The 20,437-nt window shown below is 33.5% G+C and overlaps 1 protein-coding gene across 1 annotated transcript; it reads right to left on the minus strand.

Moving 5' to 3' along the window:
• Positions 1-8,616: 8,616 nt before the first annotated feature.
• LOC132563634 (uncharacterized) lies at positions 8,617-20,196 on the minus strand. The gene is made up of 10 exons (XM_060228374.1): positions 20,129-20,196; positions 19,090-19,808; positions 18,127-18,302; positions 14,481-14,662; positions 14,048-14,300; positions 11,174-11,337; positions 10,566-10,842; positions 10,256-10,386; positions 9,550-9,571; positions 8,617-8,624 (listed from the first exon to the last, which is right to left on the minus strand). The coding sequence occupies exons 2-10, from the start codon at positions 19,779-19,781 to the stop codon at positions 8,617-8,619; spliced, it is 1,905 nt and encodes a 634-aa protein (XP_060084357.1). The 5' UTR covers positions 19,782-19,808; positions 20,129-20,196.
• Between the last annotated feature and the right edge of the window lie 241 nt (positions 20,197-20,437).

Here is a 20,437-nt window from a genome sequence, read left to right on the forward strand (position 1 = left end):
CCCTAACACATGTAATTACCTTAAGTAAACAAATTTACCCAGGTGACCTAACAAGCATGAAAGGCTTGGCTGATTGTATAATTAATGGTTAATGACAGTTAACACGTTGAGTATGAGGAGACTGATGACATCCGGCTTGGGCTGAACGCGTACTATTGTATGCAATCGCCGAGATGGTAATTATTTACTGAAGATCACTGATTTAAAATGAAGACTTACAACAGGTTGTAGTATAGTGAAATCACTGTCAAATAACCACATTGGCAGGGTTTTTGCCAGCTATTTTGGGAAAGGGACCCTGAGCAAAAATTGGGAAAATATCATCGGCATTTACCACAAATTGGGAAAATATCATTGGTATTTCATAAATTTTGGGAAAATACTAGTAAGTTTCACCAAATCCTATGAATCCTTCACCAAAATCTTTTTTGTGTAGTATTTAGAATTATGTGACAATACCATTAAAAAACATGTCAATGTACCGTAAACGCTTTGCATTCAAGTCCTTATACAACGTGCAATTCAAACGCATATATGATTTGACTTCCCAGCGCACGCTTACCAATATACGTGTGTACATTTGTGTGGTCGACATGATTAGGCCTAATGACTGAAAACTCGTAATAACTGTTAGCATGATATTTTAAGGTTTTCTTGTTTTAATTCAAATTGGGAAAATACAGATTGAAATTGGGAATGGGTCCGGTACTATAGATGCCTGGCAAAAACTCTGATTGGGGTCTCTAAAATGTAGACACCAGGGTCTCCGATCTAATTAAAGCTGGTGAACACGACAAATTATTTCCATATATTATGATATAATTAAAGTCACCCTTTTAATGCTAGCCAAGGCACGGTCCCTTATTTCCGTCAGGACAGAGTTCTTACATTCATCAATACCAGAACTTTATGAAGAGTCGATAGAACATTAGAATAATTTGGAACTAGTAGTATGTAAGATGTGAATGTCATTGGTAGTCAAGTTTTACAATACAAGTATAAATGACCTTGACCCACTTTTAAGGTCACAATAATTAAATATGTTAAATCTGTAAACATCCTTTTCTAATTTATATAACCAAATGTCTCAAAGTGCTAATATTAGCGTAGTTCTTACTGTGAAGGGCAAATAAGCCCTAGTGGTGAAAAGCATTCTGCCTATTAAGCAGATGATTCGAGACAGATTTCAACTTAAATACGACACCTATATAAGTTGTACTGAACAACGCAAACTATATTATAAGAATCTATTCTCAAATTCTGTTAAAATGTTAAAACAGTGTGTAGTGACACTAACTTGCTTAATTATCGTCCTAAAGTGAAACAAAACAAAAACATGGGTGCCACCATTTTGTATGCTGGGGTGAGACTAAAAACAAGATCTGGGGTGGAATCTAGACAGAGCATGCAGTACGGAAATTACTGATTAAAGACAATGAAAAACAAGAGCATGTGGATCTCTTAAAAATTTCAAAACTAGGAAAGTTTACCTGTAATTAACATTACGGAACTATAATGTGGCCATTTATTTTCAGAAACCTTTGAAATGATTACAGTACGAGTACTCGGTCAATATAAAAACATACGAATTTTTTCCGGCCAATATAAAAACATAGAAATTGAAAAAAATTACTTTGTTTTGGCTTTAATAAGTAATTTTTAATTTTCCCAATTTCCTGAAAATGCTGCTTTAAAAAAAAAACTGCACTAACACTACCTATGTAAATGTTCTGTTGGGCACTTGGATGGATTTTGTTCTTAATATGCAATGGTCTACCTGCAAACTATGCCCAGCTGAAATTAGGACACCATGCAATAAACCAGGATGCTATCTTACATACCAGTACTGTTTGCCTTTGAAGACACATTCAAAAATATATGTGTCATCCTCACTTTGATGTGGTTCATCTGTCCTTATGACACCACAATACTCCAGCACAGTGTCCCCTTTTGGTATATATTTTTTTGCCCGCACACCTTTACCTATGGGAAAAGATTACATTTTGATATTAAATTCTGCATATTTAATTTGTCAACTATAATCTTAACACACAATATCTAATGACTGATGCTAGCTCAAATAAATCTCAGTCTGAATACATAATATATAAGTTTAACACAAATTAATCAGAATTGTATAATGAATTAATTAGATGATGATGTGACATATATAAATAATGTACTGTCCTGAACACTATAAGTGAGATTTATAAGCACTAGGATCGGCAGTTAAATTTCTTATTTACTACATCATTAATACCATCAAGTCCTTGTGCAGTTGTAAATCATTACTCTACTCTTCTATTCTGTAGTTTTAGCAAAAAATTATTCTTGAAGTAAATCGACATGCATGAAAAAGAAATAAAATATATATTAAACACTTTTCTTTTTATGTCTGACAATATATTTAATGATCCTTTTAAATTGTTCTGAATGGATTTTCAATACAAAAGATGCTATACCTTTTTTTGGTATATTTACAATGATGAAGTCATCAAGTGGCCTTGTCTTTGGACCATTACTCTTTTTCTGAAAAGAAAATATATTACACAATTATAAAAATCTGTTAAGATTTCAAGAAAAATCTCTCAAAAATGGGGCTATACAGAAATTGATGGTTAAAAAAATTAGGGCTGTCATGAGTTCCCGGACACGGGTCGGGTTTGAACAGTGACCTGTTTCAAAAATGTCTACCCGAGTACACGTCAAAATAGGAAATATTGGTCTTATGTCAATGTTACCAGTAAAACTTTATTAAATCAATAAAATTTCTTACTCTGATGACATTACAATTTCTGTATCCAATATGTTCACACGCAACAATGTATTACTAATGTTTATACTCACACTTGTATTTCATTACAGAAACCGTCACCTCTGGCTCAAGCAGCCATGTGTACTTGAAACCTTAATCATGGTCGTATACATGTATAAAACTAGCTAGAGACTTTCCGGATCAGAATTGTCATGGGACTGCTACTTTCTGTTGGGCATATTATATGCAAATTGATTTCTTCATATTCTGTCACAACGTTAGCATTATAGAGCCTAATCCTCTCGTTTACACGATGAAGTTTTGCAATGAGTAAATACTGAAATATCAGCAAGGAAGCATACGATTCCAAATGATTTTATCATACCCCCCCCCCCCCCCCCTTATATGAGACTGTATCAAGCCCCACACTACACGTAGGTAAATTTGTCCTCTCTGTGCATGTAACACTGTATGCATGTAGACTAACGACTCATGACCATTGTTGGTTACGGGTCAGGTATTGAAATTCGAGTACTCAGGGCCAACATTTTGTACCCGTGACAGCCTTAAAAAAATCTAATAGCACTAGGAACAAAGCTATGTTCTCCTACAAACTTCCTTTTGTTCTTATACAAATTACATTCTGCTCAACAAATTTCATGCAAAACAAGTAGATACCAGACATTACAATACACTATCACTTCTAACCTTGTAAAATTGATGGAGTTTCTTTTTGTGATATTTTATTTATCAATTGCAGGAAGTAGTCATAGTATTATAATAAGAGTGGACCAGTATTCAGACCCAGAATTCAGGAATACATGATTTTTTTTTCTTTCCTTTTTTCAATACAGCTGGAGATAAGTTACATGTATAATGAATTTTGACAAGTTAAATGTGTTCTCTCCTGGCTGCTTTACCAGACAATATGTTGGACACAGATTAAACTACTGCAGTTTAGCATTATACATGCATGCATCAGGTGCAATTTCAAAATTGCAGTGGGGGAAGTAAAAAGTCCTCATCATACATTGATATATAATATATTACAGTCAGCCCACTCAACCCAGACACTAGGGCACTGGCTTAGAATTATATAAACAAAGGAGGTGTGAACCACCTGTAATCGGCCTAACCCCTTAATTAAGGCAAGAGTAGTCTGAAGGGTTCTGACTATCTCACCACGATTTTATTTTTGACATGGTCGCGAACAATAGTTAGAGTATTCTTCCTTACAAAAAAAACGCGAACTGCAAGGGTCGGCGTTCAAGCAATATTTTAGATAATTCATGACAACGCGATATTTATAAATTATACGTCGATGGAAAGATAAAACATTTTTCTACCTACAGTGTACGTGCATATGTATCAAAACAATTAGATGTTGTAAACTATGTACACTTACTTCCACTTATTTTATTATTTGAAATGACCGTCACTATGCGGAATCTCTCCAGATTTGTGCTTGTAAACATAGCAAAAATAAATGAGCGGGAATGTCAAGTTACAATGACAAATCTAGAGAGATCCCGCACAGAGGCGGCCATTATAAGCAAGTGGGAAATAAAGTTGTTGAATCAGGCTATTTTTAACAAATTTAATTCAGTTTTAAATGTTGGAAAGCTATATAATTTTTCATGGGGGCTAGCTACCGTTGTTAAGATAAAATGTGACAGATAACTTACCTCTGTTAAAGAACGCAGTCTTTTCGTAAGAGGCATAGCGCCTCACTCCTCGGAGAGGCGCAGCCGATGTCAGCTTATGTATTGTTAAGAAAAAGAACACGGAATCTGACGAAACGAAATGTACTTATCTAGCTCGAAAGATATAACTTGTCTCAAGATTAAAATATTGGAATGCCATGTTTTATTTCGGTATATGCATATTGCTGTCCGTATACTTCTATTACAGTAAGAGTAAGCGAGAAAAAAGGTTGCGCGTCGCTTCTTTTAAAATTGTAATTTTATACGCACCCAAAAGTTTTCCCCGCCAAGTGTGTACGAAGTTTAATGAAAGTTAAACACACCATCGATATTTTTGTGTGAAGAGCATCACACACTGCCCAATTTTGGGACAAAGAAAGGACGGGCTTTTTTGTAAAAAAAATGAAAATTTATTGCTGAATAAGGAAAATTAGGAGGTGGAAAAGAGAGGACCTCCAAAATGTCCTCCCTTTACGAAAGGTCCTTTCTTTGTTGGTGTTGATTCTAATGAAAGTCCTCTGTTTCCCCCTTTACAAACGCACACACCCTCACATACATATACAACTTACAACTTCATAAGAGAGACAGAAAAAAAAACCTAGAAAACAGAAAGAGAGGAAGTGAGGGAGAGTGGGAGAGAAAGAGAGAGAAAGGGAGATGAATGGACAAGAGATCAGACAGCCATTCTAATAATTAGTATTCTGGCTTCAATTACTAATAATATGGTATAGGATAAACTGCAGAAGCTCAAGATGGGACAAATAATCATATTCATATATACATTGTACTACACGTAGATAATATGTAAATATTTTAATACATAGATTAATGATAACAGAAATTGTCACACTAGGTTGAAATAGAACAAGTAAAGAAGATTAACTATTTTAAGTTTTCCCCATTTACTTCATTCATTTTTACATTTCAGCTGTGCACCTTCACCTTTACTATTGGCAATGTGTTTTGGAAAAATGTAATGGTCTTTAATTGTATTAATTAAAGCTTATGTACTTAAAACATTATGTAAACATCTTGTTTTGTAAATATAAAACTTAATAATAATCAATATCTCATTGTCTGGTCTGTTTATTGTTGAACATCTATTATTTAAAAATACGCCAAAAAGATTGATTTGTTTATTTTACTGAAATGGGATATACAGTGCTTTAAACAGTGTCTCCACACTTTGCAAAAATCTCTGTTTTTCTCTGCATTCCAATAAAATACTAATTATAGTCTCTCTTTCTAGGTTACATAAACTACAAATTGGATTATTTACTAATCCTAGTTTAAATAAAAACAAATTTGTTGTTAAAACATCTTGTGTTTTTAGTGGCCTTGAAAGATTATAATATATATTTGTCCAATCTAATTCAAAATCTTCAAATAATTCTTCCCATTTTCTCCTACCAATTGAGATAAGATCATTCTTGACCATAACATTATAAAAATTCTTTGTCCCTTTATCAGTTTTCATGAAAAGTAATATATTATTAGGGATAATTGGATAAATTAACAACTGGTACTCGACATTCAGCCTCCTTAAATGTGTTTTGACAGCTGATATTACACCCTTATATTGTTTTGACAGCTGATATTACACCCTTATATTGTTTTGACAGCTGATATTACACCCTTATATTGTTTTGACAGCTGATATTACACCCTTATATTGTTTTGACAGCTGATATTACACCCTTATATTGTTTTGACAGCTGATATTACACCCTTATATTGTTTTGACAGCTGATATTACACCCTTATATTGTTTTGACAGCTGATATTACACCCTTATATTGTTTTGACAGCTGATATTACACCCTTATATTGTTTTGACAGCTGATATTACACCCTTATATTGTTTTGACAGCTGATATTACACCCTTATATTGTTTTGACAGCTGATATTACACCCTTATATTGTTTTGACAGCTGATATTACACCCTTATATTGTTTTGACAGCTGATATTACACCCTTATATTGTTTTGACAGCTGATATTACACCCTTATATTGTTTTGACAGCTGATATTACACCCTTATATTGTTTTGACAGCTGATATTACACCCTTATATTGTTTTGACAGCTGATATTACACCCTGATATTAAAGAAAGTTTTCACTGATATGATACTTCTCTATGAATTCCTGAAATGTATAGAAAGTGACTGTACCAGAATCTTTTACAAAAGCATTAATTATTGTTACACCTCTATTGTACCAGGACTTGTGAAAAACTGTTTTTTCCTCAAATTGTTATACTTTTGTTATACCATAAAGGTAATGGCAGTGATCATGTTAGCCTTTCTATCTCTCCCTCGCACAATCAGTATCGTTTAATTTTTTCCATTCTTTCTAGAATTTATTCTTACACTTCGCTTAACATTCGTCAATATACTCACTATCACATATAGATAACTTTTGTAAATCAGTGTGTGAATTAAAAATAACTTGCCACTCGCATGTCTCTTTTAACAACCGAGTTTCAAGGAATCAATAAATAATTTTACATTTACCATTTTCAGATCCCCTTCAGAATAGTGTTGTGTTATGATATCTCTGTTGACTTTGTCTACTTTACTCTTCCATAAAAAGTTAAAAAGGATAGTGTTGAGCTCTTGAAGAAACTGTTCATTAGGAGTAGGTAGAGAGGTAAATAAATGATTGAGATAATAAGAGTGACTTAATTAGGGTTATTCTCCCAATAGGCGTGAGTATTCTTCTGCTCCATGTCTTTATTAGTGCTTTTAACTTAATTAACTTTTTATCAAAATTTAACTTGGGAATTTCATGCAGATTCACACTAAACTCAATTCCAAGCAATTTAAATTTAGTTCTGTGTTTTATCAACATTCAATGTCAAGCCAGAGATTTTTGCAAAGGTGTTTAACTCAATAATGTATTCCTTTAAGGACATTTCAGAGCCATTAAGTATCAGTGTGGTATCATCAGCATACTGAGAAATTAGAATGGGCAGGTTACCTACCGTAAAAACCCACGTACATCTACGCCCTTAATCTTCTTGTTATTTTTTAATCTTATTCCTAAAATTTCAATGCACAGAACAAAAATGTATGGAGAGATCAGGTCCCCTTGGCGGCAGACTCTTTTGATGTAGAATGAAAGGCAAAAAATCCCCCCCTCCCCGATTTACAGTTGCAATAATATTAGTATTAAATAATTTAACCCACTTTTAAATATCAGGACCAAAACCAAAATATTTCATAACTTTATTTACAAACTCCAAGAACACAGAATCAAAGGCTTTTTCGAAATCCAACATGAGTAACATACCGGAGATATCATTTTCTTCTGTATTCTTCATTATATCATATATAAGTCTTGTGTTCTCCACGATAAAGAGACCTTTAAGAAATCCTGTCTGATCCTGACTAATTAACTTATCTAAAACCTTTTTAATTCAATTAGCTATACATCCTGAAGCTATTTTATAAACTATATTTAAAAGAGTAATGGGTTGCCAGTTTGTCATAAATTGCCTGGACTTATCTCCCTTAGGAATACATGTGATTACACCTCTTTGAGTTACAGACAACATCCCCTCTATATATCCAAAGTTTATAGATCTGACTATGGAAACCCCTAATTGCTTCCAGAAATATTTAAAAAATTCAGAAGTGAAACCATCTGTGCCAGGACTTTTATTTTTTTTTATGTTTTTCAAAGTTTTAGCTGCCTCCTCTATAGAAATCATCCCTTCCTAACTTTTTGCCTCACTATCATCTAATTTTGTAACATCATATATGTCTAAATAATCTGTTAGATCAATATCATCTTTATTATAGTTATTATCATATAATTTTTCATAATAAGAGTTAATCTCCTTAAGAATATCATCTTGATCAGTTAATGTAACATTATCTTTTTCAATTCTAGGTATAATTTTAGATATGAATTTCTATGTTCTATATTAAAAAAATATTTTGTTTGCTTCTCACCTTCTTCTTGCCATCTTGCCCTTGATCGAGTAATACAGCCTTTAATTCTATTTACCCTAATGTTTTCTAGTTCTTTTTTTTTTACCCTCCAATTCTTCAATATCTATCTGTTCTTGGTCTTCTACATTTTGAAATGTTTTCTTAAGACTATCCTCATTCCTATTTAGCTGTTTCTTTTAAAAATGAATATGAAATACTTTTACGGTCCTGAAATATTAATCACATAACGTGCTTAAAAAATCATCAAGAAATAGATATGAAACAATAATCATTAAAATACAAGGTGATAGCAAAGACTTTGAGCCTCACTATATTCTGCAGGATTGTAAAATCTACACCACTTGTCCTTGTCTTAGCTACTGTTTTCATGTAGGACCACATTGGTGGCTGCAATAGTTAAGTCACTACTTTGAAGGAAAGACATGCATCAGTCAGTTGGTTAAAACTAATTATTTATATCGATGATAAAGTAACGGAGATAAATCAAGAAGGTTGAAATGTGAGTGATAGTGTCTTCTCCTTTTTTTAGCAACTATCAAATGATGTTTGAAGGAATTCTATGGTGGAAAGGGACTTTAGACAATGACTCCCTGGCCTGGACGGCCATTAACCAGTACCAGCCTGGTAAACATTGACATAGTGCACAATGATGGAAAACCGATTTATTACTTTTTTGCGTCAGTAAAAAACCCACAGGCCTTTTATGTGGATTTATACGACACATACTTCATCTCAAAACTTCACATGTCAAAAAGTATAAGCAAGATGGGTCCCAAAATGCTGTTGGATGACACAAAGCAATCAAGTGTTGCCATCAGTAGTGGAGCCTTGCCGCTTATGTACAACGCCGATCTGGATTATTTTTATTTTAGCATTATGACTTGTGATAGAATCCCGTATCCATCAGGTCCACAGAGAGGTTGATGTAAACCATTTCTCGGAACAGTAAAGGAGTCATTGGAAGGGGACCATGATGAAACATAAAGCTTTGTAAATCTTGCTTTTTACTGTGTAAAGAATCAAAACATTTTAATACACCCTCATGTTTAGACCAAATAATTTTTTAAGGATGGCCAAGTCAAAGTTATTAGGTGTCCATAATCATTTGTATACTACGTTTGTGTGTACTTACTTAAAGGCTGCCCATGTTCATCCTGAAATAAAGAGTGAAAATTTAAACATACACTGAGCAAATGTTATCCATTTCTCGGGGCTACTGTCAAAATGTATAAAGTTTGATCGTATCGAACATGTATATAGATCAAATGATTGATTTCAACACATATTTTGTACTGTACCCTACGTTTCAATTTGCGATCATTTTGTTCATGTGCTATATCTTTAGTGTGTAAGGTTACGAGGACACTTTTGTCTCCTCTGTGCATGTGTAATCTTTGGTATGAAGACTACGATGTCATCTTTGTCAACTTTGTTTTTGTGTAGCATCCTTTGCGTCAAAGATTATGATGTCTTCCTTGTCTACTTTATGTATAGTATCTTCGGCGTCTAAGATTTTTATATCTTTTAAGTCTCCTCAGTTCATGTCATTGTCCAACTTTAGGATGACTAGTTTGTCCACATTCTTTATGTCTAGTATCTATAGCGTCCTAGTTTAAGATGCCTGCCTTGCCTTCTAAGTTTATGTGTAGTATCTTTGAGGTCATGTTAAGGATGCCTGTCTTCTTTGTTTAGTTGTATTATCCATTTATATTAGAGATTCCATATTTAGGATGTCTTACACAAGTTTAAGGATTATAGGAAGCAGACGATATAACTTACATATGCCATTTTTATGCAGCGAAACACAGATATAGTTGTGTGTTCAATAAAGAACCTACCTCCACCGAGACAGAGTTACTAAGTCTAACTCGTACACCCTCTTGTGTCTGGATACCGTTTGTTGAATACTCTCGAGTCACAGAAGGCTTTGGTCTACACTGACTCGCATTATCCTCCATAAACACTTTGTCTGCAGAAAAAAGGAAAGAGCAATTATTGTTAATCATACAATTTCATCTATGTATGTAGATTTTATAAGTGGTTGTTTGAAGCGTAATTATCCAGGTTGTTGTTTTTATTGAACTTTGTTAATTTGTAATAACTATTTTCTAACATGATCACAACATATAATGCGATGGTATAACCAACCTCTTTTGAAGTTTGTTACAGAGAACATTGACATATCTCTTTTCCTGTTGTCCCCAGCATCTAACAGACGTTCTTGGTGACTGCTATATCCAGCTGCCATTGTTAACTGCAGATTATCCAAAATGTCTAAAGAATGATCCTGGTGATCGGTAGATCCAGTTGCCGTTGGTGACTGTGGATTACTGGTCTCTAAGTTGTTGTGACGATATGTTCTTATTAAGCGGTGTTGTGAGGTCTGGAGACGTGTGTCATTTGCAATTGCAAACTCACCAATTTCCTAAATGCAATTTGAGAAGTCAAGATATCGTCCTTTGGTAGCTCACCAATATTTGGCAATTATGGTGAATCTTGATATTTTGACTTCGAGAATGAGACTTCAACATCTGGATATTGTTTGAAAACATGCTTCAACACAAGTTATATTATTAGTTTCAAAATAGCTCTGATAAGCACAAGAAAAAAAAAGAATATGGATATATGAGCTTTTCCATCACGGGATATTGAGAAATCTATCGTTATTTCATTTTATTCCTTTCTTCTTCATGTACAAACATTACACAGGTACGTTTACTCCAAACTTTGAAAGTAAATTATATACATGTACCTACCAACTGTTCAAATGTTGCTTGGCTATCTGTAACAAAGCTTTGACCCTGTTCAGCGTTCGGGAAAAAGCATTCTGGAAGCCATCGTGCATGTTCAATCCACAAATTGTCTGCTTGTTCCAAGGTAAAGTGATGTCCACAATTGAAGCAAATGATAACACCATGACCTACAGAAATAACGTTTTAAATAAATATAAACCAAATCTGAAGAGATTATTGTCTATAAGTCCCTTTTTGGGCCCCAATATATTCGGATTTTGACCTCCTTAATTTGTATTTTGGTTGTTTTAGCTCTCCCTGAACCCCATGATTAAATCCTTCATCTTACATGAAAAATCTTAATTTAACAAGTAAGTTTCTGTCATTTTCCAATCCTTTTTTATATTCTGGTTTAATTTTACATGCTTTGAAAAATAGAAATGACATGGTTGGTTTAGCTCATTTAAAAAAAGTAAATTATTTTTGTTATTTATCTATACCCTTTTGGTACCCCAAAATGTGTTTTCACTGAAGACTTTCACCTTAAATTTGTTCAATATGAAATACATTAGGATATCTTTGAAAGCATTAAATAGAGCAGTAATATGGACTATTCTTTTTAAGTAGTAGCACATGAACACACGCTTTGTAGAAACATTTACAGTTTTCTTTTTAAAGATAATTGGTTAGAAGTTGTTGCGGCGATTCAACTTCGTAAAGTTGGTGGACTTCATGATTTGACAGAGTCGAACCTACCTCTACTGTGAAGTCTTCTAAATATGTGTGCACTGAATAGAAGCGATAAGTATTATTTCCACGGATCTTGAACTAGATACAATGTCTTTAACACTAGTTTTCATTCCATATGATGTGGCAGAAATATCTTGTCACAGTTATACATTTTTTTGCGAAAACATGCTTTACACCACTATTTCATGACCAAGCATTCAACACGATGGACTCTGTACAAGACAAGGAGACTTGAATGAAACATCAGAGAACATAAAACTCAACCAAGAGCAGTTATTGTATAAACAATGCAGACATATTCTCATCATGTCATGTCCAGATGAGGATTCCAATCGTCTGTCTGTGGGGATCTGAGACAGATGTTCATATACCAGGTACATCGTATTATTGTCTATTTGTCATGTGAGAGAGAAAGACATATATTCATATACTTGGTACATTGTATTACTATGTATTGGTCTTGTGAGCAAGAGAATGACAGATGTCCATATACCTGGTACATTGTATTATGGTCTATTTATCAGGTTAGCAAGAGAATGACAGATGTCCATATACCTGGTGCATTGTATTATGGTCTATTTATCAGGTTAGCAAGAGAATGACAGATGTCCATATACCTGGTGCATTGTATTATGGTCTATTAATCAAGTTAGCAAGAGAATGACAGATGTCCATATACCTGGTACATTGTATTATGGTCTATTTATCAGGTTAGCAAGAGAATGACAGATGTCCATATACCTGGTGCATTGTATTATGGTCTATTTATCAGGTTAGCAAGAGAATGACAGATGTCCATATACCTGGTGCATTGTATTATGGTCTATTTATCAGGTTAGCAAGAGAATGACAGATGTCCATATACCTGGTGCATTGTATTATGGTCTATTTATCAGGTTAGCAAGAGAATGACAGATGTCCATATACCTGGTACATCGTCCTGATCTTGTAAAGATCATTTCTGATTTGATATAACAAGATAACCAAGTGCTGAATTTTTGTGAATTGTAAAGTGCAAGAGTTGTGTCCCTTGAACTGGACAATGATACTTTTTTTTGTATGACTTTTATTCTTATATTGTGTTTAAAGGATATGATTGAAAGCAAGCTGTTGTGTTTTTCTAATGCACCTATTACAGACCTATTCCATGCTCTCTTCAGTAAACATATTAAAGCAGTACCAGTCAATATCTAAATATAAACAAGTGGGGGATATAGTACATGCACAAAATAAAGTATACAAAGCCACAAGAACATTTGAACTGCATCTAAAAATAGAAATACACATAACAGAGTTATGTCTCTCGGAAGGGGACAGTTGATAATTTATTAGGAAATGATGTGTAGGTAAAAATCAAATGTACAAATGTGCTTTACAAAGGGTTCTTATTTCATATGGTTGTTTGACAGGCACGAACACTAATCAATACAGAAATTCACGCTTGCTGGAACGTCATTTACTAGAAATGATAACTATGACATTCTCAGATATAAAACCAATGAAATATATGAACCTAAATAGTTCTAAGCCTTTTTTGTCAAGATATTTCTCGGAACATAAATGTGTGTGGAAGGTCACACACTATTAATCTTATTATATTAGTTGCTGCTTTGTCAAATGATTTGAAGTCAGTTAAACAGTTCTTGATTGACTTACTAACAAAAAGACTCTTATCATGTATAACCTTACGTTGCTGTTGCAATAAATAATATGATATCATTTATCATCGCGTTCATGATAATTTTATTCCTGCTAAACATTGATAATAATTTGACTCTTATTTATCTACTTCTACATTTGCATCGATATGTAATATTCATTGATGGGTTTTTTTGTACAATCTTGAATATATTAAAAGAACTGATTCGTAACACATACTGTTGATGGCAATTTCATTTGGGGAAAGACATAGTACATGAAAGCCATCTCCTTACAATGACAAATGATGCATACATACCATTTTGTAGAGCAAATTGGTAAGTGTGGAACCTTAAAATTTATTAGAAATTATAATATAGCAGTTAAAATAAATAAAAGAATGAAGGGACTTTCAAACACACCTGTCAACTGATCATACATCAACAAACAGACGGTCCATAAAATATCCTAAAGACAAGTTTTATCTTGGAAGACTAACACCAAACGTACCTCGGTAAAAGAACCCAGCTTCAGCCATTTTTGATCCTCGTAGGTCATCGGTCTCTTTAAAGGTATAGGATCTAACAGAATGGCTAGCATATTGAGGATGTACAGGAGGATTGATACAGTCTCTGCCAGAACAGTGAGGCAGATTCACTTCCTCTGGTAAAATTTCGGTCCCTTTAGAAGCTTGTAGATTGTTGATGGGGTTGTGTTGCTGCTGCTGTAGATACGAGTCCTGCTGCTGACAAAGTTGTCTTTGCTACACCAATGGAAATATATCTAATATTGTGAACAAGATAAATATATCATAAACTTATAACTGAAATTAAAGGTGTTGCATTGGCAGCACTGAACATAATACTGTGACAATATAATTAAATGCATTACATCTCTGATATCTCATTAGTTATTTTCTGAAACCATTTGGTTGTGTACTTACTGATTCGGCAAATCTAAGCCTTAGTTTCTCCTGTACCAAATTGACAAATCCTTTTTGCTTGTTTTTGATGACAAAACCGCAATCAGGAAACCACCGGGCATGTTCCACCCATGGGTCATCATGCTCTTCCCATTCTTTTAAACATCCACCGCAGAAGAAACATTGGGTAGCATCCTCGTAACCTGAATAATGAAGTATTTATCTCGTTTTCTTAAAATTACAGAAAAAATATTTGAATAAATCATTCTATTTCTCCTTTTTGATTTAAGAGACAAATTTAAAACTGTGTAATTACAATGACAATGCCTCAATATGACCTAACTATAAAAACTGTAGAAATGTATGATTAATGCTACTGTGATTAAGTTATCATTAATATTGCAAGGTAAGTAATTGGGGCATGGGAATGGTCACAACTTAATTTAAGGGCTACACTGTCAACAATGAATGATCAGTGTTAGTTTTTATCAAGATATTATTATGAAATAGTAAGAATATTGCATAAGCACACACTATGATGCCAGAAAATAGGTTTTATTTCTATCCAAAAATGTTGGTTCAATACCTGCATGTTTTTTTTTTTTTTTTTATTTTTTTTATTTTTCAAGAGTTTTTAATGTACATAACAATTACATCAACAAAACATCATCAAACATACAACATACAATATGCTCACTCACACATCACCATAATCTTGATTAAGTTGTATCATCATCATCATCATCATCATCATCATCATCATCATCATCATCACCACCATCATCGCCTGGCATTTTCATCAACACCCTTACTAACATCACAACACTACCCTTACACACCCACTCCTACACATACATCAATACTACACATAAAGATAAAGAGGAGAGAAAAAGAGAGAAAGAGAGAGAGAGAGAGAGAGAGAGAGAGGGGGGGAGAGAGAGTGAGGTGATCTGGGTTAGTAAAAATTGCAATAATCAGCGAAACAATAGGGACTCAAGTATAAAGAAAAATACCTGGTAAATAAATAAATAAATAAATACTATAAGGGTAAGCAAGGGGCCTGCTATACTGTAAAGACAGAGAATACTAAAATACGGTAAAACATACTACATGACAGTAAATGTATTTAAAGTTAAGAATTGGCCAATTCCAATAATTTTCTCCATTTTCTCCATTCCTCATTAAAACTTAACTGTGCCTGTTCACCTTTACTATTGGCAATATATTTCTGAAAGGTATAAAATTCCCTGACTGAATAAATAAGACTATATACAATTAAGGCTTTGTGTTGACATCTTGCCTTATATATGTAATATTTAATGATAATTAAGATTTCATTGTCAAGTTTGCTACTGATTAACTGATTTTTATTAGCAATGAAACCAAACAGAAAACTTATTTTATTGAAGGAAAATGGAATAAAAAGAGCCTCCAGCAAAACTTCTACACTTTCTAAAAATTTTTGAACTTCTGGACATTCCCACATAATATGAATAATTGTCTCCTTTTCTAAGTTACAGAATGTACAGTGTGGGTTATTCAGTAGTCGAATTTTAAACATGTATAAATTTGTTGTTAAGATGTGTTGAACCACTCTGTACTGAAACCATTGAAGTTTTGTATTTTTTGTTGCACGAAAACAATTTTTATAAATATCCCTCCAATTTAGAACATCAAATTCTAATATTTCTTCCCATCTTTTCCTCCCAGTAGAAATTATATCGTTTTTTACTAAAAGATTATATATATCTTTTGACCCATTTCCTTTTTTTACAAAACACTCAATACTACTTGGAATGGTTGGAAAAACTTGAGAGGTACATGTTCTTACAAAGTCAGATCTAGCTAAATATGACTTAACCACAGAGACCACACCATGGTATTCAAGGAAATTTGAATTTACATTATAAATTTGCTTAAAATCTTGAAAAGTGTAGAAAGTGCCAGTAGAAAAATCTTTGAATAAATCATTAACTATCATCACTCCCTTATCATACCATGTCTTGTAGAATATACTTGTCTTCCCTATCAACAAATCTTTATTATACCATAAAGGAGTTTTCCAAATATTTTTCTTAACATATTCTACCCCCACCCTTTCACTGAACCTCAACAGGGCTTTGAAAACATCACTCCAGAAATTATTTCTACAGATATTACAACATTTCTGAATGTAATCACTTCCACAGGAAGATAGCATATGTAGGTCAATATATGTTTGAAGAATTGCTTGCCATTTAGCAGATTTCTGGTGTAATCTTCTAATCCAGCCTAATTTCAGACTATCTATAAACAACTTTATATCTACCATTTTAAGTCCACCGTTATCAAAATTCTGGGTAACAATATCTCTCTTTACCTTGTCAGTTTTACTGTTCCATAAAAAGCTAAAAAGGATGGAATTGAGCTTATTCAAGAACTGGTTGTCTGGGTTTGGCAAAGACATAAATAAATGGCTAAACTGTGATATCATTAAAGATTTAATAAGATGAATTTTCCCAATTGGAGTCAGTGATCTCCTATTCCACATCTTAATGATAGATTTCAATTTAATTAATTTTTTATCATAGTTTAATTTTGGAATTTCATGAAGATTGACACTGAATTCAATTCCAAGAAGCGTGAATTTGACCTTTCCCCACTGTAATTTCAAGTCAGGTAACAAAGTATCTTCACTATATTTTTTACTTCCTATCCAGATCACTTGTGTTTTGTCAATATTTAGATTCAAACCAGAGAATTTTGCGAAAGCATTCAATTCTAAAATAGATTCTTTTAATGATATTTCAGAGCCATCTAATATAAGAGAGGTGTCGTCTGCATATTGTGAGATAAGAATTGGAATATTACTGATGTTTATACCCTTAATGTTTTTGTTATGTTTTAGTTTAATGGCCAAAATTTCAACACAGAGAATAAAGATATATGGCGCGATTGGATCACCTTGTCGACAGCCCCTTCTTATATTGATGGATGAAGATACATTACCACCTTGATTAACAAAAGCACTGACATTAGTATGAAAAACTTTTATCCATTTACGAATATCTGGACCAAAATTAAAGAATTTGAAAACCTTGTCAATAAATTTCCATGAAACGGAATCAAATGCTTTCTCAAAATCTATCATTAACAGCATTCCGGGAATATTTTTTTCCTCTACATGTTGCATAATGTCATATATTAATCTTGTGTTCTCCCCAATATAACGACCTGAGATAAAACCTGACTGATCCTCACTAATTAATGTGTCTAAAACTTTCTTAATTCTTCTAGCTATGGTTCCTGATGCAATTTTATATACTATATTCAACAATGTAATTGGTCGCCAATTCTTAAGAAATTGTCTAGACTTATCTCCCTTTGGAATACATACTATAACCCCCTGCCTTTGTGTTACCGATAACCTCCCTTTTTCATAACCCAAATTAATAGACCTTAAAATGAACCCCCCAAGATATTTCCAAAAACATTTTAAAAACTCGACAGTAAAACCATCCGTACCTGGGCTTTTATTATTTTTCATACACTTCAAAGTAATTGTTGCTTCCTCCAAAGTAATTTGCCCTTCTAAACTTTCTGAAACAGCGTTGTCTAATTTCAAAACATTACAAATACCTGCATGTTTATCGTGTCTTAATATAACAAGCTACAACATACTACTAACCTTTAAAGTAAAACCCAGCAGTTGCCAAGTCTTGTACTTTCGTTTTCAGATGATCAGGAAACTCACTGTATGTATGCAGTCTGCTTTTCAGTGGTTCAAACTCTGGCTGCTTACTTTGTCCAATAAAACCCAATGACTCTGAAGTATTATCTTCCGCAAGCTTTCCAGAACTGAAACTGTGTACAAATGTATCTTTATTGTTAGTGACAGTTCCGTTATTTTTTCAAATATTACTAACTGGTGATATTTTAATATGGAATTGCTTCAAAGCTTCTGGTGCGGTATTAAGTTTGACAGAAAAGAAACAGAACATTGCTCTTATGCCTTTTCTTGCAATTCTGATAAAAAAAACAAATATCTTATCAACATGTAACCAGAATCTTAATTCAATCTCAAATTCATTGAAACTAGGGCAAAATAAGAACACATAAAAATTAAATGGAGACTTCAGAAAATCTGCAAAGACCAGGTGTTCCAGAAAGTTACATGTCTACTGTCTCATCGACAACATGCCATGTTATTCTTTGTCAATTCAAGTAAGTAATGTCACATTCCCAAATGAGAACAATGCAAACAACAACAGAAGCCCCGGGAATACTGACAGGAATCAAACATGTCCAGATTCATATCGCACAAAGAAATATAATATTTTTTAATGAGATCACTATGAAGACCGTTAAGCACATTCTTTTTGGCCAGTGCGAGACCTAATGCTCCAGTTCTATTTCCTCTTACACTGTATGTCATTGCAAGATTTAACATCCTAATGCTCAAAGGTATGTATTATTTTCTATATTTGATTTCATATGTCGTATTTATATTGTATAACTTGATATTTGCTGTCATCTGGCCATAACCAAACATCTAAAGAGGTAAATTTGTGTCATTTCTATTCGTTCAACTTCGTTCAAAGTATTTTGAAATAGGTTGAAGGGTTTAACAAAAAAACTGAAACATACATACCAACTACCATTATCAGAATCCTTGTTTTCTGGTCTGTAATCTGACTTTTCAGCTGACCTCTGATTAGCAACATTCTCTTCATCTTCCTGGAAATCTGACTCTTCTGCTGACCTCTGATTAGCAACATTCTCTTCGTCTTCCTGGACATATCTGTGATCTTCCAAACCGTGGATATTGCTAGTTGCTTCTGTCGATGAACTCATGTCTTCATCTTGGCGAGCTGGGTAAACTATAATTGAAGTTTCTACAGGAAGAAACCTCTCTGAAAACAGGACTTTTCTTTTTTCACTTTTCCCTTCATCTTCGTCTTTCTTATAAGTGTCAATTGTTATGTTGAACAAGTTGTTCAATCTTCTGAGATTTGATTCGTGATGTTTTAACAACAGGTTTTGTCTCCATTCTCTAGATTTGCCTCTTGGTGGAACCAATCTTGGTCCATGTCCTTCAGTGCATTCATTAATGACACTGGATTTATAATACAGATGCTCATGGTCCGTTTCAACTGTGCTACGTTTAGAAGTAGTTCCATAGTTAGAGAAACATGCAGAGGATTTCTTTCGGAAAAGGTAGATACTAATAAGTATCACAACTCCAACAAGTTCGTGAACAACATACAGTACAAATAAAATGGCATCATTCCAAACAGGATTCCTCGTGTAGATTAATGACATGTCAGACATTTCCATGGTCATATTGCTATGGAATTCGTTTATTTTTTTCTGAAAATATATGAAAGCAGTTTTGAACTTTTACACCAAATTACAAATATAAGTCAAGAAACACACAAGAATGTGGCAAGGACAATGGAAATGCTTCTCCTAAAGAAACCTCAATTGATATAACCTGATTTCAAGATGTCGACCTGTTCATCACGACTTCTGAGCAATGACTCATCGAAAAGGGTATGTCATGTGACTAATTTATGGAGTAATAACTGATTTAGGGAAGAACTTTGTTACAGTTATCAGGTATCATGTCGTTTCGTTAACATATCCTTACTCTACTTTCTTGAATATCTATTTGTGTTCTGTTTACTAACTTCAGATACAAAGGAATATATAGGTAGTGTTCACCACCAAAGGCCAGTGGTCCCACGTCAACACTCAAAATGGCCAAGTCAGGCGATCCATAGAGAAATCGAATCTGAGAATGCCATCCAAAACTTGTCTATTTTAATAATATTTCGTATATCAAGAAATTCACCGACGATGCCTTAAAATCTCAAGTTCCAGACCAGACAGTTCCATGCATGCATAAAGTTGTTTGCGGACATGGTTTGAATGGAGTAAATTCCACAGAATGTTGATTAATCCTCCTGTTATAAAAAATAAGCCGATTAACAGGAAGA

This window comes from Ylistrum balloti, unplaced genomic scaffold (genome assembly GCF_031769215.1).
Source record: "Ylistrum balloti isolate Yb309-2 unplaced genomic scaffold, AGI_CSIRO_Ybal_v1 Utg371806, whole genome shotgun sequence".
NCBI lineage: Eukaryota > Metazoa > Mollusca > Bivalvia > Pectinida > Pectinidae > Ylistrum > Ylistrum balloti.

Coding starts and splice junctions, on each gene's coding strand:
- LOC132563634 (XM_060228374.1), bottom strand. CDS start 19,781: ATGACCATGGAAATGTCTGACATGTCATTAATCTACACGAGGAATCCT. Junction 11,338..14,047: donor AGCTGGGTTCTTTTACCGAG/GTACGTTTGGTG, acceptor TTATTTCTGTAG/GTCATGGTGTTATCATTTGC. Junction 9,572..10,255: donor GTAACTCTGTCTCGGTGGAG/GTAGGTTCTTTA, acceptor TCTTTATTTCAG/GATGAACATGGGCAGCCTTT.